The sequence below is a fragment of the Hermetia illucens genome, chromosome 1 (genome assembly GCF_905115235.1).
Source record: "Hermetia illucens chromosome 1, iHerIll2.2.curated.20191125, whole genome shotgun sequence".
Lineage (NCBI taxonomy): Eukaryota > Metazoa > Arthropoda > Insecta > Diptera > Stratiomyidae > Hermetia > Hermetia illucens.
The window spans coordinates 62,195,807-62,212,559 of NC_051849.1; the positions used below are offsets into that span (position 1 = coordinate 62,195,807).

A 16,753-nucleotide genomic window follows, 5' to 3' on the forward strand; every position below is an offset into this window, starting at 1 on the left:
GGCCATCTTATGGCATAATATTATTTGAAATGCCATAGCCCTTTGAAGGTCTTGTAAACGAAGAGGGCACTGGGAAAAGATTTATTAAGTTATGTATATATAAATTCCCTTGAAGGAGAAAGTTAACCTTTAAAATGTAAAACATCTGCAATCAAATTACGCATAATATACAATACTTTATGAATGGAGAATATTATATATGTATAATATTAATTTCCTCCTAAACTACAATTGGTTTGTGGTGAAGCATTTTTAACGTTCCTCAAGCTCAAAACAACAGAAACTATGGACATGAAAAATTCAAACAATAATACAAAATAGCCCGAGAAACCGTTATGGGGGGAATTTTGTTTACAATTGACCTGTTTACTCCCGATTAAAAATCAGTGTTAAATGGTCTGGCCGACTATAACTTTGTTAATAACAAAACTTCTACAAAGCTTTGTGGTTCCGTTTCTCATGTTCATTAGATAAACTAAAAGGAAAGAAACAAGTCCCGAAACCAGAAGCTTGATGTTTCAGGTATAAAAGGTTTTGTGTTTGCCTCTGTAAGGAGCATAATGCAGTTCTCCATTGGCTGATAGCATTGACTGGAGATATTTAAATCGTTCAGTTCTGTCAAGTAGCCTGCCCAGAACTGATCGATTTACATATCTCGGGCCAATGCTATCAGCCAATGGAGAACTGCGTAATGAAATTCTTTCCAGCATTAACGCACCCTGGATGAAGTGGCACTCCACAACTGGTGTTCTTTGTGATCGACGTATCAGCAAACGTCTCAAATATAAAATTTACCGCCATGCACTCCATCTGCCGCTTTCTATAGTTCTGAGTGTTGGCCGACTATAAAAGACAATGAACGGCGTCTTCCGGTAATGGGAACGAAGATGTTGCATTGCACTGGTGGCGTGACACGTTTTGATTACGTTTGAAATGAGAATCTCCGCGATCGATATGGGTTTGCACCGATCATGGAAAAACTGCGAGAGAGGCGTTTTCGATGGTGTGGTCATGTAATTCGCACTGACGAGAATTCACTTACCAATATTGGTCTGAACATCGAAGTCAATGGTAAGCGACCAAAAGGTCCGCAGAAACAACGGTGGCTTGATGCGCTGGGTGGGGATTTGAAAGCCTCGCGATTACATCCTGATCATGCATTTGATAGAGCCAAATGGCGAAACTGGCTGAAGAAAAAGAAGAAGGTTTGAGGAGCGACGAGTACACGACAGCTCCGTGTCACATAGCTAAAAATTCCATTGCCCTTATTTTTTTTAGAAAACGATTTAAATAAATCATTTGATGGAAAGCCCTTTATTCATAATAGCCAGCCTCATATACTTCACACTCTCAGTTTAATATTATTAGCAAATGCGAAGAATTTAACATACATTAGATATAAACAAGTCGGAATACCGGAAGCTCGCGCTTCGGATATAAAGGTTTTGTGCTCATTTTATGTAAGAAATTTCAACGCACATTTTTCTATCTGTATCTAGCTACAAATCCAACATAATCCTTCACATTTTTCCAAACTACGAGACATACCTACATATTACAGCCATAGATATTACGCTCACCCTAAACAAACAAACTGCCTATTTCCGAATACTGTACACATGTATGCACGTATATAAATTGATCGTACCCATATTTCCGATTTACTTCTTATATCTATCTAAATTAGGCTCTACCCGCAAAGTTCATTAGCACGCATATACTATATACCTACATACACACATGTCTCGTTGGAATAATTGATATTTATATACAAATGATTAAAGAACTAAAACAAAATAATTCTTTTCCACCCAATTTATACGAACTTACTTCGTTGTGGTATGGACGAATTGATATGTGATGATGACGTCGTGCAGGTTGTAGAGTGCACGAAATTCACAACAAAATGTAAAGTTTTACCCTCTATAACTTTGTTAATAATAGTAGGATTTTCTTCAAACTTGACCAAATTGTGCATTATGTTCTTCATTATATGCATGCCATGCCATGCATTTTGTGCTTCTGGGATGAACATAAGAGGGGTGCCGGGTAAATTTCTAAAATGTGGAAATATACTATTATTAACTTTATTTGTGCAGATATCGGAACCAGATATATTTTGAGGCCTAGATTTGGTAGAGATGCACTACTGAGATTTGTTTCAGATTTTTCGGTTGGATAGGTTCTGAGAACGAGACCTGTTACACTTTTTGGGGGTCATATTTTGAACCCTCACTCCCCTATGTTTCACCCAATATCAAATATTGAACCAGTTTCGAAAAGTACTAATTGAGACCTTTCATTTGATACCCCACAGGGCCACATTTTATGAGAAAAAATGTTGCACCCTCCTTTTACATGTATGGGGAGGCCCCCTTAAACTTAACGCAAAATGGCGTCAGTTGCTGCATGTAAAGGGAACGGCAGATTACATACTCCTACTAATTTTCGTGACAATCGGTTCAGCCGTTTCCGAATAAATCGGCTGTGACAGACAGACAGACAGACAGACAGACAGACGGACAGACAGACAGACAGACAGACAGACAGACGGACAGACAGACATCGAATCGATTCTAATAAGGTTTTGTTTCACACAAAACCTTAAAAAGGGCTGGAGAGAAGTAGATTCTTCAGTCAAGTTTGAGCTGCTATAACTTTGATACGGATTTCCATAAAACTTGGCATTTGTATGTACGAAACTGTCTTCTATGTGCAAAATTTAGTACTCCTAGGCTGAACTTAAGGGGAGTTTTTCAGTCTATTTCTAAAAGTTGGTAATATACTATTAGTAAGTTTATTTGAACAAACTGCGGAAAGTATCCTACACGACTATATCCGGTGAAAAACTAATTTGGTATTTATAAATAAAATTTAAGCATCGCCTCCTTTTAATTCCTAAAATCTAGTCAATTATTGATTTCATTTCAGTAGGTATCGAAATAGGATTTATTTTGATGCCTAGATTTCATGGATATGATGTAGCCATTTTTAGTCTTAGATAATTTCCCGACGCACCACTTAATGTTGGAAGTTTTAAAAAGTACTGAATCAACCTTTTCCCCATGTCCATATTTTGGGAACAAATATTTACGCCATACTTTCGTATATATGGATAAAGGCCTCCCTTAAACCCAGTGTGATTCGCTGCATACAAAGGTTTTCATATATGAATATTGAATATTTTTTGACCAAATTTCATACGCTAGGCTGTTTTCGAGTAAATTGGATGTGGTAAACAGATAGACAGACATTGAATCGACTTTAATAAGGTAAACTTAGCGATAACTTAGAGCAAAATACAGATTTTCTATGAAATTCTGTGTTCAGTATGATTCAAGAAGATATGTATTGACTAAAATGCAAACCTTTTCAAATACATTCAAAAAGGAAAATTTCAATTATTGTCTGTTTTGGTAAATTTTAAGAGCTTCAATATTTCCCTGGCCTAATTGAAAATGGTCGTAAAAGCGACGAAAATTATTGCATGTCTATAGCAATTAGTAACGTTAACTTCGATAATCGATGAATGAAAGCAAAAGTTTCAAAGGATAACAGGAAGAATAGGAACTGTTTCATTTAAGGGGGTCATCCCGTGTGTCGGATCCGCGAAATCGATTTTTTTTTACATCAATTGTATCCAGATATAGTTTAGAATATATGGGCAAAGTGATTTTTTGATATTCGGAGTTGTTCGGAAATTATAGTGTTAAACACGTAATAAGTCACATGGCAGATTTACGACGATCGCGGTAATAACGCGCGTATTTCTCGGTCCAAATGACGTTCGAATGACTCCGCTAAAATCATAGGAATTGATGCCAAACTTTACTTGTGTTTCATCAAGAAACCTAAGGTTTATGGACTAGGTATAGCAGCTTAATGGCCAGTTAAGGTTTTATGGCTAAAAATCGCATTCTACTTTCTAAATGCGGATAATTGCGATTCATTCAGTAGTTTTTTTTTATTCATTGAAGGAGCCGTGAAAAAACACCAAAATTCATAAAAAAAAGTTTAACACGGCACCAAAAATTTAGCTTTTAATATTTTTTAATAATCCTAGTTTATGGACTGTAGTTAAGTCCGCACGTTAAAATACCGTTTGCACTTTTTCTTTAGGATGTTCACAGCGCCCTCTGGCGGGGCAACAGAAAACACATTTTTTTGGAGATGGATTTATAAATTGCTCTGTATTCCAATAACGGACTATGCGATCGGGCTGGAAAAATTACTATGCACGCTCAAGATATTAGTAAATCTATGGTGAAAAATTCGTCTTTGTATCATTATCCAGTTCTTCACAAAAAATTTCTAAAAACGGCCTTCACGCTGGATGATCCCTTTAAGGCTCCACTGTTGACTCATAGAATGAATGATAAACCTTCCAATCACAAACTATCAGATAATCTTTGCTAGTTTTACTTATTCTACAACTGTTTCGTAACCGAGTACCCGTAGAGAGGTTGCATTTTTGAGCCATTCCTTTATAATTATTTCACCACATGGACTTATTTCACTGATGTGATTTTAAGCATAATGCGTTAAAGCTACGATAAGATTCACGGTACTCATAGTATCCCTAAAACTCAACTAGAACTAATGACTACCCTGTAATCGCTAAAATGACGATACCGTGATAGTAGCAGTGCAGTGGTGGTGTTACTAACGGAATCCAAAAACAAATCCGGATCGAGAATCATGTGGGCCACAATTTCCGAATAGTGACAGCAGCCACTCCATACGGTTCCTTATTCATTCAATCTAGCATCTTTATATTGTATATACCAGGCCCTACAATAAAAGTTTACTTCAAGTGTTATGCGTTTTTACAATTTACCAATGGTAATACAGAAGGAAACCAGCGACAACCGTCATTTGCCCCAAAGGAAATCTAGGTGTGATTGATAGTAATCAAAACGAAGTAACAGCTTGCTGTCTGTCTTCTTTTGGCTGATAATATTTCCAAAAAATCCCACTATTTATAGTGACAGCAATTATGATATTGTAGTAAGTAAGTGGCTAGAAAGTTTGCTTGCTAGCCAAATGCCATAATTTAATTCCAGATGACTTCTCTACTCGTCGAATCTGCAGTTAAAACCCACTTCAAGCCAGTTCATATTTCACTAGCCTGATCCATTGTCCGTAAGCTGGCCTAGTTAGAGCAAAGTCCCTATTCGTACCAAGTGTACGCTTGACTATGAAGCTAGTTTAACAACCCTGCATTTCGTGGTTACATGCATCTCTTTTGATGAAAGCGCAGCCCCACGCTGAACATGAAGGCAAAGGAAGTTAGCACGAAGAAAACTAAGCTGGTATAGGGAAAGATTCTGTTTGGAAGCATTTAAATGTATTGTCTAAAAACACAAGCTAAATGGATTTCAACGGTTAATGATGGAAGAGTTAATGGGGTTTCACATTTAGGGGCTCTGTTATCATCAAATTTTACCCAACGAGCATCCTTTTTTTTCTGAACTGAAACTTTCTCCCACTTCTCCGATCCATGATCTCTTTTTAGGTATACACCCAAAGCGAAAAAATTTAGGCGACTACGCTTTTGGACAGATGAAACTCATCAGACGTTGCCTGTTGGAACGTTGAATTGTTCGGAAACTAATCTAGAATAGCATAGAATCCTCGAACAAAAAACCTAATGCGGTAACGGCAAAGTTGTTTCATTTTCGGTTGATTTTATCATTTCCTTCTCATAACACACTGTATATTTGGCCTCTCAATGCGATATTGCTGTATCTTTTTTCAGTTAGCTGCTCCTTCCCATTTGCAAACTGAAGCATGTGTTTTCCGTCCTCTCAACATTTGCGGTCCTCTGTCTTGTCTTTTGTGTATCCTGTTCCTAGTAATGTTAATTATTAAACAGGAAAAGGAGTATGTATTCGACTTTATTCTCCATCATATGACTCAGAAACCATTTTACGCTTCCTATTCTGTCTTAATCTTAATAGGCAACAAATCCTATCCACCTCTGACTAAAAAAATTACTATCATTGGAAGAGTATACTTGGAAAATCCAGATAAATTAATCACATGAAATTGGTGATATGCACTCCACTTAATTCTAAACTCTCATTTCTAAACTTAATAAATCTGAACAGATTTATTCCGTCTAGACCAATTTGTGCTGTTTTTAAAAGATTATATTTTGCTATTAGATTTGCTGGTGCTGCTGTGGCTACTTTGCAAAATCCATCTAAAAATCAAAGATTCAAAAAGAAATAAAGAAAAAACGTAAATTGGTCTGAGCTTTTTAAATCTGCTTACGGAGCAAATAATGAGACCAAATCTTTATACCAATCGAGAAACATTCGCTCGTTCCTCCAAAAAGTACTACTATTATATGAAATAATATGAAAAAATTGCACGCTATGTTACTACCTCGCTCCCTACTGCTGAGAAGCGAAAATATACAAAAGGTAACACCAAAGTAGAATAAAGTTATGTCAATCAATTAGTAACTGAAATGGGAGAAAGTACGGGCGAAGCAAAGCTGGTTCTGTCCTACATTTTAAGAAGTTACGGCCAGGTATGGATTTTCGTTTTCACTTTGTCCAAACACACTGGAAAATTTTTAGCTTATTCAAATAATGACGGATATTTCAAGAGTTTTGGGTTCACATACGTATCCATATGAGTGTACGAATATGTGCTCGTGCATGTATCTTAAGGGGGTTCAACCAAGCAAACTTGCAACGACAGTTGAGTATCCATCTTCTGAATTTTAGGTAAGTTTAAAGTTTCTAACCTTTTTCTTGACTCGGTTGCTATTGACCTTCGGATTAACATATCGAAGGTTGTTATTTCTATTCGGTCAGGTAAACAATGACAAATCAGAAGCCAGGATTGGAGAAATAATGTGAGCCAATTGTCATTTAACTATTTGCTATTCGTCAGATCATCCTCCAAACAGCACTTTGCTCGTATTATCATTGCAATAGATGTCGTTGACTCCCCTTAATGTCTTAGATTATCTCAATTTTAATATGCAGACGCTAATCTTAAACTCCACACACGTTTGTATGTAGAAATTATGTACACAATACGAAATTCCGGCAAGTCTCACTGAGTCGAAATATTTCATCCTCCCCAGGCTTGACCTGAAAAAATTGCAAATCGATTTGAATGGCCACTTTTGTATTCCCGTTTTGGTTTTCGAACGCAAGTCTTGTTTGAAGTCTTAAATTCAGAAAAATAAAAGAACGAATAGCGCTGATTCTGATTGACCATAAATATCTTGCCGAATTAAGTATAGTAGAATGATGGGTTAAAAGAAGTTTGCTTAAGTTCAAAATTTATGAAATTTGATACAGAAGAGGCTCGTGTAGTATATAATTAGAAATGTCTGTTTATTCCCATAACAGGATCTATTTTTTTCTTTGTGTTTAGATCAGATGTTTTTGCAGTAGGAATACAGGTACATTACCCATCATGAGATCCCAATATTTGCACTTCTATTATGGCTTCTTTGCAGCGCTGCAGTTCATTTTGAACCTTGACCCCCTTTCAACATTTGCCAACGAATTCTCCGGCCCAGCGACCGTATCCTGCAATTTCTGACCCTTAATGGCATTTTATTATCGGCGTCTACTGGGTCATCCCATATTCCCTCAGTTTACTACCTCTTTCTCAAACTTTCACCTTCAATACCCTTTTGGGTATTTTTGCAGCCTTCATATATAATAGATGACCAGCCCAATGGCGTGGTTGTAGTCGCATTCTAGTTAAGATTTCTGGATCATGGTGCCAAATAACGTAGGGTGAAGCTTCGTGACACGGGCCACTTCACATAAGTCCCTTGCAAACTCTGATCGGATGGCACTCCCTAATGGCTTGACTTGAAACAGCTCATGGTGGAGAAGCACAAGGCTTATGTAAGTCTTAGGGGTCAAACGCGAGCACCTGCCGTGTAGGCATAATCCCACGGTGGATTTGGAGACCACCATCAGAGTCCCACCAAGATTGGCATAACGGTATTGGTTTATACTGAGGACAAACTCAACTTTCATATCAGTGAATGCGAGGTCTTCAGATGAGTCCCTTGCAGACTCGGGTCTGATCGTCGTCCTTGAGTACGTGCAGTTGGCACTCCCCAGCGGCTAGCACAGATCTGATGACCATTTTATAGATGGGTCGCGCTCAATCTTCCGGTGTATACATAAGTGTTCCCTGTTCTCTCCTTGGTGGAGTATAGAGTATCCACACAATCACATTGTGCTTCAGTTTCGCTGTCATCACATGTTGTGTCGCAAAACCGGGGTGTCTCGAGTTCCTTACTATGGTAGGCCTAGACCGGGTACCGATTGTTGCGCCGCTGATGATGATGATGAAATGCTAAGCTCACAGTAGTGAGACAAATACAAGCCGAATACAGACACCCATGATGACTGGGATTCGAACCTAGAGCAGCGAGACTGGGAGACAGATCTATCCCCTCAACCATCGCGACGTCGCGTCGTATACACATTGCTACTTTAAAGTGGGGAGAACCGTGTAGTAAGTTTCGGTCGTCGGCTGGATTTATGCCTTTATTTCGTTAATTTCATTGCATCCTTTGATAGCTTACTACCAAGTATGTGAAATTATCGACAATTCTAAATTTTTCTACATTCACCAATAGTAGTATTCTGGGTGGGAGGCGTCTATTTTCTGCATCACAATCTTCTTTTGGTTTTCATTGATGTCCGGCCCACTTTGCTGTAATACACATTTTAATCAGTATCTTCTTGGGTCGGGAGAAGGCCGGGCCAACATGTCAATATCGTTAGCGGATGCCGCTGCCAATTGGGGTTTAAAAATACACTAACAGTTATCTTCCCCTTGTAAAAGGCGATTTGCTGTGATGAAAGTTAGTGGGCTAGCTACCTGGCAATTTCGAAGTTATACTATTACCGCAACGTCGCTAATGCCTCAGATAGATACTAACCATACGTTGAAAACTTTTGGCTACCGAAAACACACTATGAGTGGTTTCTGGAATGTGCGCATGATTTTCAGCCACGGTATCGATGTAAGTCAGACATTTTGGGCCTAAGTGAAGTAAGATGTTGGGACTCTAGAGATTACTACTTCTCTCTTGCCATACATATGGCAATGGACTTCTGTATTCTGCAAACCCGAGTGGTAGTAGGCCCGAATCCAGTGTCAAGTCATTTCTGATGGCTACCAATATGCGGGCTCATTTTACCTGCGGGCCGGTTTCTGAGAGACTTTCGATTGACGGATTCCGGTCTAGGTTGCGGAGCGTCACAATTGCATTATGCTATGCACCAATGGAGACTTGCGTTATAATGGAGAAGGATGTTTTCTACGAGCAACTAAGCGCAATTCAGGAGAGGCTTCATGAAAGTGTCACTGTCATCTTGATGGGCGACCTGAATGCTAAAGCAGACTCTGACAAAACAAAGCTCGGATGATGGGGAATCTTGATCTTAATCTTGACGATCGTCACGATAATAGTGCGAGTTTTGCGGATTCCACCGCCGCGCATTAGTGGTACACTGTTGGATCGCAGAGTCTGCCATAAGATCAGTTGGCTTTCAACTCACCAATACATTATGAGCTACCAGACGGACAAGTTGCGGTCAGAAATAGATTTTAGAGTTGTGTTCTCGATGTGCATAATAAGAGGATCACTGACATTGGCCTCGAAAGAGATCACCATCTGACGGTCGTTTACTTTCGCATGGGTGTTGCATTCGCCAGTTCTGGTAAGGCTGGAGCCCTGCGAGCCGTATGCTCAACATCGATAGCCTGTACGATCCCGACATCGCCCGACAGTGGGTGAACTATCTTGCTGATCAAATGGAACATACACTGAGTAGCTCGTTTGTGCATATCAATGAACATAGGGCCGCCATCAAGAATACTCTTACGACGAGTGCAACGCAGGTCGTCGATTAAGTCCCGAAGGGGTGTCGTAAGAGTTGGTTGATTGCGAAATCGTGGAAACAGATTGGTGAACGGAGAGGACTGAAAGATTTATTGACTGTCGTGATAAAAAAGAAATCGCTATTGCAATTGTTGGGAAACGCAAGATGCCAGAAATGTATTTCACATCACGAAAGAGTTTCTATGTGATCGCAAATCTTCCGATGATCATGTGAAGGACGTCAACAGTCGACTTCACACTCAAGATGATGAGCAACATCACTTCGGTTCTTAACAGTATCCCATCCGCGAGGATGAAATGGCTTCTCAGCGCAACGTGCAGATACGGACTGTTCCTCCAAGCAGAAGAGAAGAAATCATTGTGGTGATCAATGCACTCAAATGGACTAAAACCGCTGGGCTTGGCGGTTTCTCTCACCCGAGTTATTTACACCTGCTGTTTCTGAATATCTGTAGCTCCCACTCGTATGGAAATTTTGGGAATCTGAAACTTTTTCTAAAGAGTGGAAGAAGGAGATGATCGTCCAAATCCCAAAGAAGGAGACTCGTGTTGAGTATGACAATTGGAGAGGTATCAGCGCGTGCTCTACCGTCGCAAAGATAATATCTGAAAAAATCCTGGAAAGTGTCAAAGAACGTCTTAAAAGCTTGATCGACAGAGAGCAGGCTAGTTTCCGCCTCGGGTTCTCTTGTATTGACCATATCTACACCCTAAGGATCATTTTAAAACAGTGTGTGGAGTTTAGATCTTGGCTTCACCTTCTCTTCATCGATTAGGAGGAAGATAATATTTGGAGTATTCTACGTAGAACTGAAATTAGCCCGGTGGCCATGAAGTTGTACAAATTTCAAAGACTTGTGTGTGTAGGAAAATATACTTTAAATCAATGGGTAAGCATACATAATAGTATATTCTACGCGAAAAAATAGGCCATAGATAGACATGCCTCCTTCAACAGTGAAAGGAACTATAGGAGCAGAACATTACTATTCTAACTGCTAGCCAAGCGGCCATTAAGGGACTTCAGGGGACTTAAGGGGTTCAACCAGGTGAATTCTAGACTGGTATGGAAATGCCTTAACAGACTGAAAATGCTCGGCTCGCTCAGTAAGATATGAATACTTTGGCTTCCACGCCACATTGGGTTAAATGGCAATGAGGCAGCAGACGAGCTGGCCAGGACAGAAGCAGGGATGACCCAACATAGATTGGAGTCCTGCATTGGGTGGATCTACACGAATGGAACAGTCTAGGGTGCTCATGGGTGATAAGACGCCAAGCGCCCAGAAAACTGTTTAAACTTCACCAAGAAGATACTCCGGATCGTAGTAGGAATATTCACGGGTAACTGCAGGATAAATTATCATCTGTGGAAGCTAAGGAGATCTGTGACAAGAGTGACGAAACCTCCTTACATGTTCTGGGGCACTTGTTCAGGGTAGGTTAAAAGGTCAGAATGAAATACTTAGAATTAGGGAACATAATAAAGTTCCTGTCGGCTATATTCGTTGACCGTGTACAATAGGTTGTAAGTATACTATGACCACTAAAGGGCCCAATAGTTTTTTTATAGACTCATTGTGGTCTCCTTTGATAATATTATTATGGTCGTTGCAAACAGTGCATTCATATTAGCGGAGAAAATGGTCTGGTTAATTTGTACTATATTTATAGTGATCATCAGTTAATTCTTCTCCAGATCGCAAATGGGCCAAGATTCGTCCACGAAAATGTTTGGAGAGAATCCGTTTGTAAAGGTTCTGTTGGGGCCCTTGATACCAATGGTGCCTTTTCAGAAAATGTAGCAGAAATAATAAAACGTTCAAGGAAAACAAGCAAAGCTGTCATGCTGAGGTGGTGAATTCTTACGAACAAGCGGTCTATCTGTTGGTAAAACAAAAAAAAAGAAGTTGGGGACTACATGTTTCGAGCATTAACGATCTACAAAAGACACCGAGCAAGACCACGTTTCATTGCGAAACAGGAAGCATGGATAAATCGCCGAGGTAGGCTTTACAGCAAGGTGAATGTCTTCATTATAGCTGAGGTAACTGAAAAGCTGCTTGCAGAGACTTACGGGAGAATTGGTGATAATAAAGCTACCGGTTCTAATGCAGTTCCCAGTAGTGTCCATGAATTTACTGTCAGAGCCAAACAAGACTGGTTTATAAGTCCATTTAATAGAGGCGGAAACTAATTTTATTACCGAGCCCCAATAAACAATCGGCCTGGCAGGAAGCAATCAGTAAAGGGCAAACCTGACGTATCGCTTGCTGGCACTAAGAGCGTCCAGCGCCTTTATGACAATCCCCAGCAGGTACCGCGTATTACTCCGAGAATGGATTTTAATAACGTTTTCTTAACAATTGAAACACAAACAATCGAAAATCAGAAGCCAGCTGATGAGACGATGGCCAATTGATAAATATACAACAATGCCAGCCAGGAAGCAAAGAAAACAGTCGCTGTTATTGGATGGTCCATTACAAAAATCTTTGCGATAAAATGGACTCTCGAGACGCAACATCAATGGGCATAAGGCACGGAACACTATTGCTTTGTTGATGACAAGAACGGTACTTTACTTACCGATCGACGAGCTGTGACGGATGGATTTAGTGAATACTTCGAGCAGATTTTAACGAAAGAAACTGCTCATCCCCACTTCCGCAAGAACTGCCAGTGCGACAAAAGCCGAGAAAGCAGTGAAATGAATGCAATCGGAGAGAGAAATAGGACCTGATGACATCGCATCTGGGGTCTGGAAAGCAAAGAACTTGGACCCAACACTGTAGCTTAGTGTGAATCCAAAATTCACTAAGAATCACTTGTACCTGGTGCGGGAAGGCGAGCTGGTAAATCCAACCGAAGGCAAATATAGTACCATTCACTAAGAAGCGCAAATTTGATCACATGACAGCTAATAGATTACATGCACGGCAGTGAAACTAGCAACTTCTTCTTTTTCTTCAGCCTTTGTCCCGTTCACAAGCGGAGTCGGCTCGTCGTGATCGGTTTCGCCATTTGGCTCTATCAAATGCCAGATCTGGGTGCAATCTCGAGGCTTTCAAATCCCCATCTAGCGTATCAAGCCACCGTTGTTTAGGTCTGCCTTTTGGTCGTTTACCATCGACTTCGATGTTCAAACCAATCTTGGCAAGTGAATTCTCGTTTGCAAGAATTGCGTGATCATACCATCGAAGACGCCTCTCTCGCAACTTTTCCACGATCGGTGCAACCCCATAACGATCGCGGATATCCTCATTTCGGATGTGATCTAAACGTGTGACGCCACAAGTCCAACGTAGCATCTTCATCTACATTACCGCAAGACGCCGTTCATTGTCTTTTATAGTCGGACAACACTCAGAACCATAGAGAGCGACTGGACGGACGACATTGCGGTAAATTTTCGATTTAACACGTTCGTTGATACGTCGATCACAAAGAACACCAGTTGTGGAACGCCACTTCATAATGGTCGCGTTAATGCGTAAAGCAATTTCATAACACAGTTCTCCATTGGCTGATAGCGTTGACCCGAGGTATTTAAATCGCTCAGTTCTGGGCAGATCACTGCGGCTGACAATGATTGTGCCTGTTTCATGGGGATCGGTCGTCGAAAATTCAGTTTTGTTTAATTCAATCTGAGACCGTCTTGCATGACGCGATCATTCCATTTTTGAACAAGTTGCAACAGAGGTCAAATATTTGGGAACCACACTAAACGAAAAACTATGACTTCATGAGTTCTTCAATCGGGTTATTGAGGAAGATCTGACTTGCAAAAAACACCACTGTTCCAATATGGAAGAAGAAAAGTATTCAAGCGGAATGTTCAAATTGCCATGCGATCCGATTGCTGTTCCATAGCATGGAGGTTTTTAAACGCATTCTTGGCAACCGTGTTCACGACATGGTTCAAATAAGCATGAATCAAGCCGGGTTTATCAAGAACTGCGGAACCACTGACATAACACGCGCTACCCGGTTATTGATAGCGAAACACCGTGAGAAACACATTATATTTCTGGCTCTAGAGAAGGCCACACAAACGGCAATACCTCTTGCGCTTGGACATCCAACATCCAGCGTCCTATACACTGCTGTATGTAGATAATCTTTTCCTAGCGTCTCCTAGCAAAGCTGGTCTCGATCACTAGTTCAAAAATGGAATGATCACTTCATACAACACGTCTGAAAATGAATCTGAATAAAATAGAAAACTTCAAAGTCGATCCTAATGAAACAGGTAATATCAGCGGCAGTTATCTGCTCAGAACCGAGCTATTTAAATATTTTGGATCAATGTTATCAACCAGTTACTTCCCGCGTCAGCAAATTTGGGTGAGGTGGCGTTCCACAACTGGCGTTCTTTGTAATCGTCGTGCCATTCACTTTGTCGCTCTCTACGGTTCTAAGTGTTGGCTGACTATAAAAGACAATGGACGGCATCTTGCGGTAATTGAGGCGAAGATGCTTGTATTGGACTAGGCAAATATTTAATGAAGAAAGACCCAATCAAGAACTAGTTAGACGTCTTTCAAACATATTGACAATTATAAGGCCTCATCTGAGCCCAGCAGTAAACTTTTCGACATAAAATAAACAAGCCGAAGTAGAAAGCATTAAAGCCGGGGCTATGCTACTTAGGAGAAACTATGGTTTAGGTCCTTGAAAAAAGAAAGACTACCTCGGACTACTGATATGCTGCACATACGTAAACTTCGGTAGCGAGCCTGATAGGAAGTCGACTTCAGAATTCCTTGTCTATGGGTTCAAATTAATAATAGCAATGCACTTTGGGTCATGCGAAGGCAAACATGAATCGCGCTGTCTTCAATTGAAACTGAATACGTTGCATTTGGTACGACAGCTTTTCAGCCCTGGGGTGTATTATATAGATCCGGGCACACGGGACTTAAGAACATGGATATCAAATGCAACTTCACGGAGGAAAACGCAGAGAAAGCTGTCGTGAGTGTATCTAAATATCACTAGCTTTTTGGCCAAAGAATGCCAGGGGGAATACTTCTCGCTACGAATAAAAATGGGACTAGCACAGAAGAATTATCGCTGAAAATGGCGTTCAGACTCTCGTTTATTTTTACTTGTTTGTAATGTTAAATTGTTAAATTGAAGGAGAGTATAGGAGTATGTACAATAGCCACCTTCTTCTTCCTTTCGGCATACCTGTACCTGCCCCAGAAACTCCTCTGTCCTGTAATTACTTTATTGCTTTGACAACTATATCGTGTTGTAGTTTTAATACATTGCATTTGATAATATTATTATTATTATCTACATTAATTTATGACTGCACTCTTCAATAATACTGGAAAACCTTACACTTTCACGACTTATACATATGTCCAAAATGCAATTTTCGAGGTCCGATTACCTGAGAATACCCGCAACTGACATATGTATTTCTTTATAACTTTGAGATGATTATTTGCATTTCAAATAAATTTGACAACAAGAAATCATAATTGTACATATATCCGACATAATCCGATATCATGTGCTTTTATCTAAATAATTCTTACAAGTATCGAAAGTCACTAGACGATCCATTCTAACCTCGCCACCGGTAAAAGCCTAAAATATTTACCGAAAGGTCATTCATCTTTCTTTCATGGTTAAAATACAATTTCTCAATTTCATATTTTCGTTTTTAAAGATACAATCGATACCATTGTCTCGGATTCTTTCACTTTTTGTCACTTTTTCTAAGAATCGTGGCAACAATAGAAAGCAATTGGTAATCCGTCTTCATGCGCTCCACCTTGCCAACTGGTCATTGACTTTGCAGTTATCTCTGCTTACTATTTAGTACCTAAGAAGATCTTCGCGATAGTTAAAATGCTTTTCTTGTGTGGATTCCATTCTAACAATAGAATATGCAATGTGTATAGAAAGTAATTTGGAAATTTCTTTGTTCGTTATTTTCAGATGTTGACGAGTCGGAGAAAATCAAAAACATCGTCGAAAGTACGTAGTAGTGATTTAGGCAGTAATCAACGACCCTCTTCAAGTTTGCATCTTGGGAACTGTTATCAGCATCGACCTCGATTTCAACTTTTCGCCGTAGCCGTAGTAGTTCTTAATTTATTTCAACTAGCCCTAGCCAATCCAGTTTTTGTGAATAATCCTAGTTTAGCGCATTGTAAGTACCGTTTGTTTTACATTACTATCTTTATATTTACACTAATAATCGATTGAAAATTTAAACCTGATTATTACGCATCATCAGTATGATTCATCAAAAAACATCACCGATTCAATATCGTGGCTTTTTGGATTCATGAGAATACAAATTATTCATCCTTAACATCAAAACAGTGCTCGAATGCAAGGATAGTAAAAAGCGTCCCGCTTTGGTGACCAGATACCAACTCCACTTTTCAGCATCCATCAATCACAATTTCATATTTCGAAGCCAATTTGAAGGTACCTATAAATTCTCCCGGCCTGCATGGGTCCCTTCTAATTGGGTCCTACTCCTTTCCATGATGGCCTATATTTCCCTTTAAATTATCTCTACCTTGTCGTTTTGACTCACCCAAGTCTCATGCGAAGCAAATTAGCGTTTCACATGTGACAGAATAACAAGAAAATGACTCAACATCTTATTGTTTACTGTGCAATCTCTGAAGACACTTACGAGTTAAGCAATACTTTCTCTCACGTAACTGTCATGACCGCAACATAAATAACCGAGCGAACACTCACTACTTTCCCATCTTGATTCCGCTTTATCTCCGCTTACAAATATGTCACATAGCGAAATCTGATATAGTCTTATGGCTAGATGACCATAAAAATATGGAGTCAGTTGTACCAGTCAAC

General features: G+C 39.7%; 1 protein-coding gene across 1 annotated transcript in view; it reads left to right on the forward strand.

Moving 5' to 3' along the window:
• Window positions 1-16,753, forward strand: part of LOC119646811 (serine proteinase stubble) — an 83,214-nt gene that overhangs the window by 13,952 nt on the left and 52,509 nt on the right. Inside the window, exon 2 of the mRNA XM_038047412.1 lies at window positions 15,857-16,070. Within this exon, the coding sequence (XP_037903340.1) occupies window positions 15,857-16,070 (214 nt within the window). The remainder of the gene's footprint in view (window positions 1-15,856; window positions 16,071-16,753) is intronic.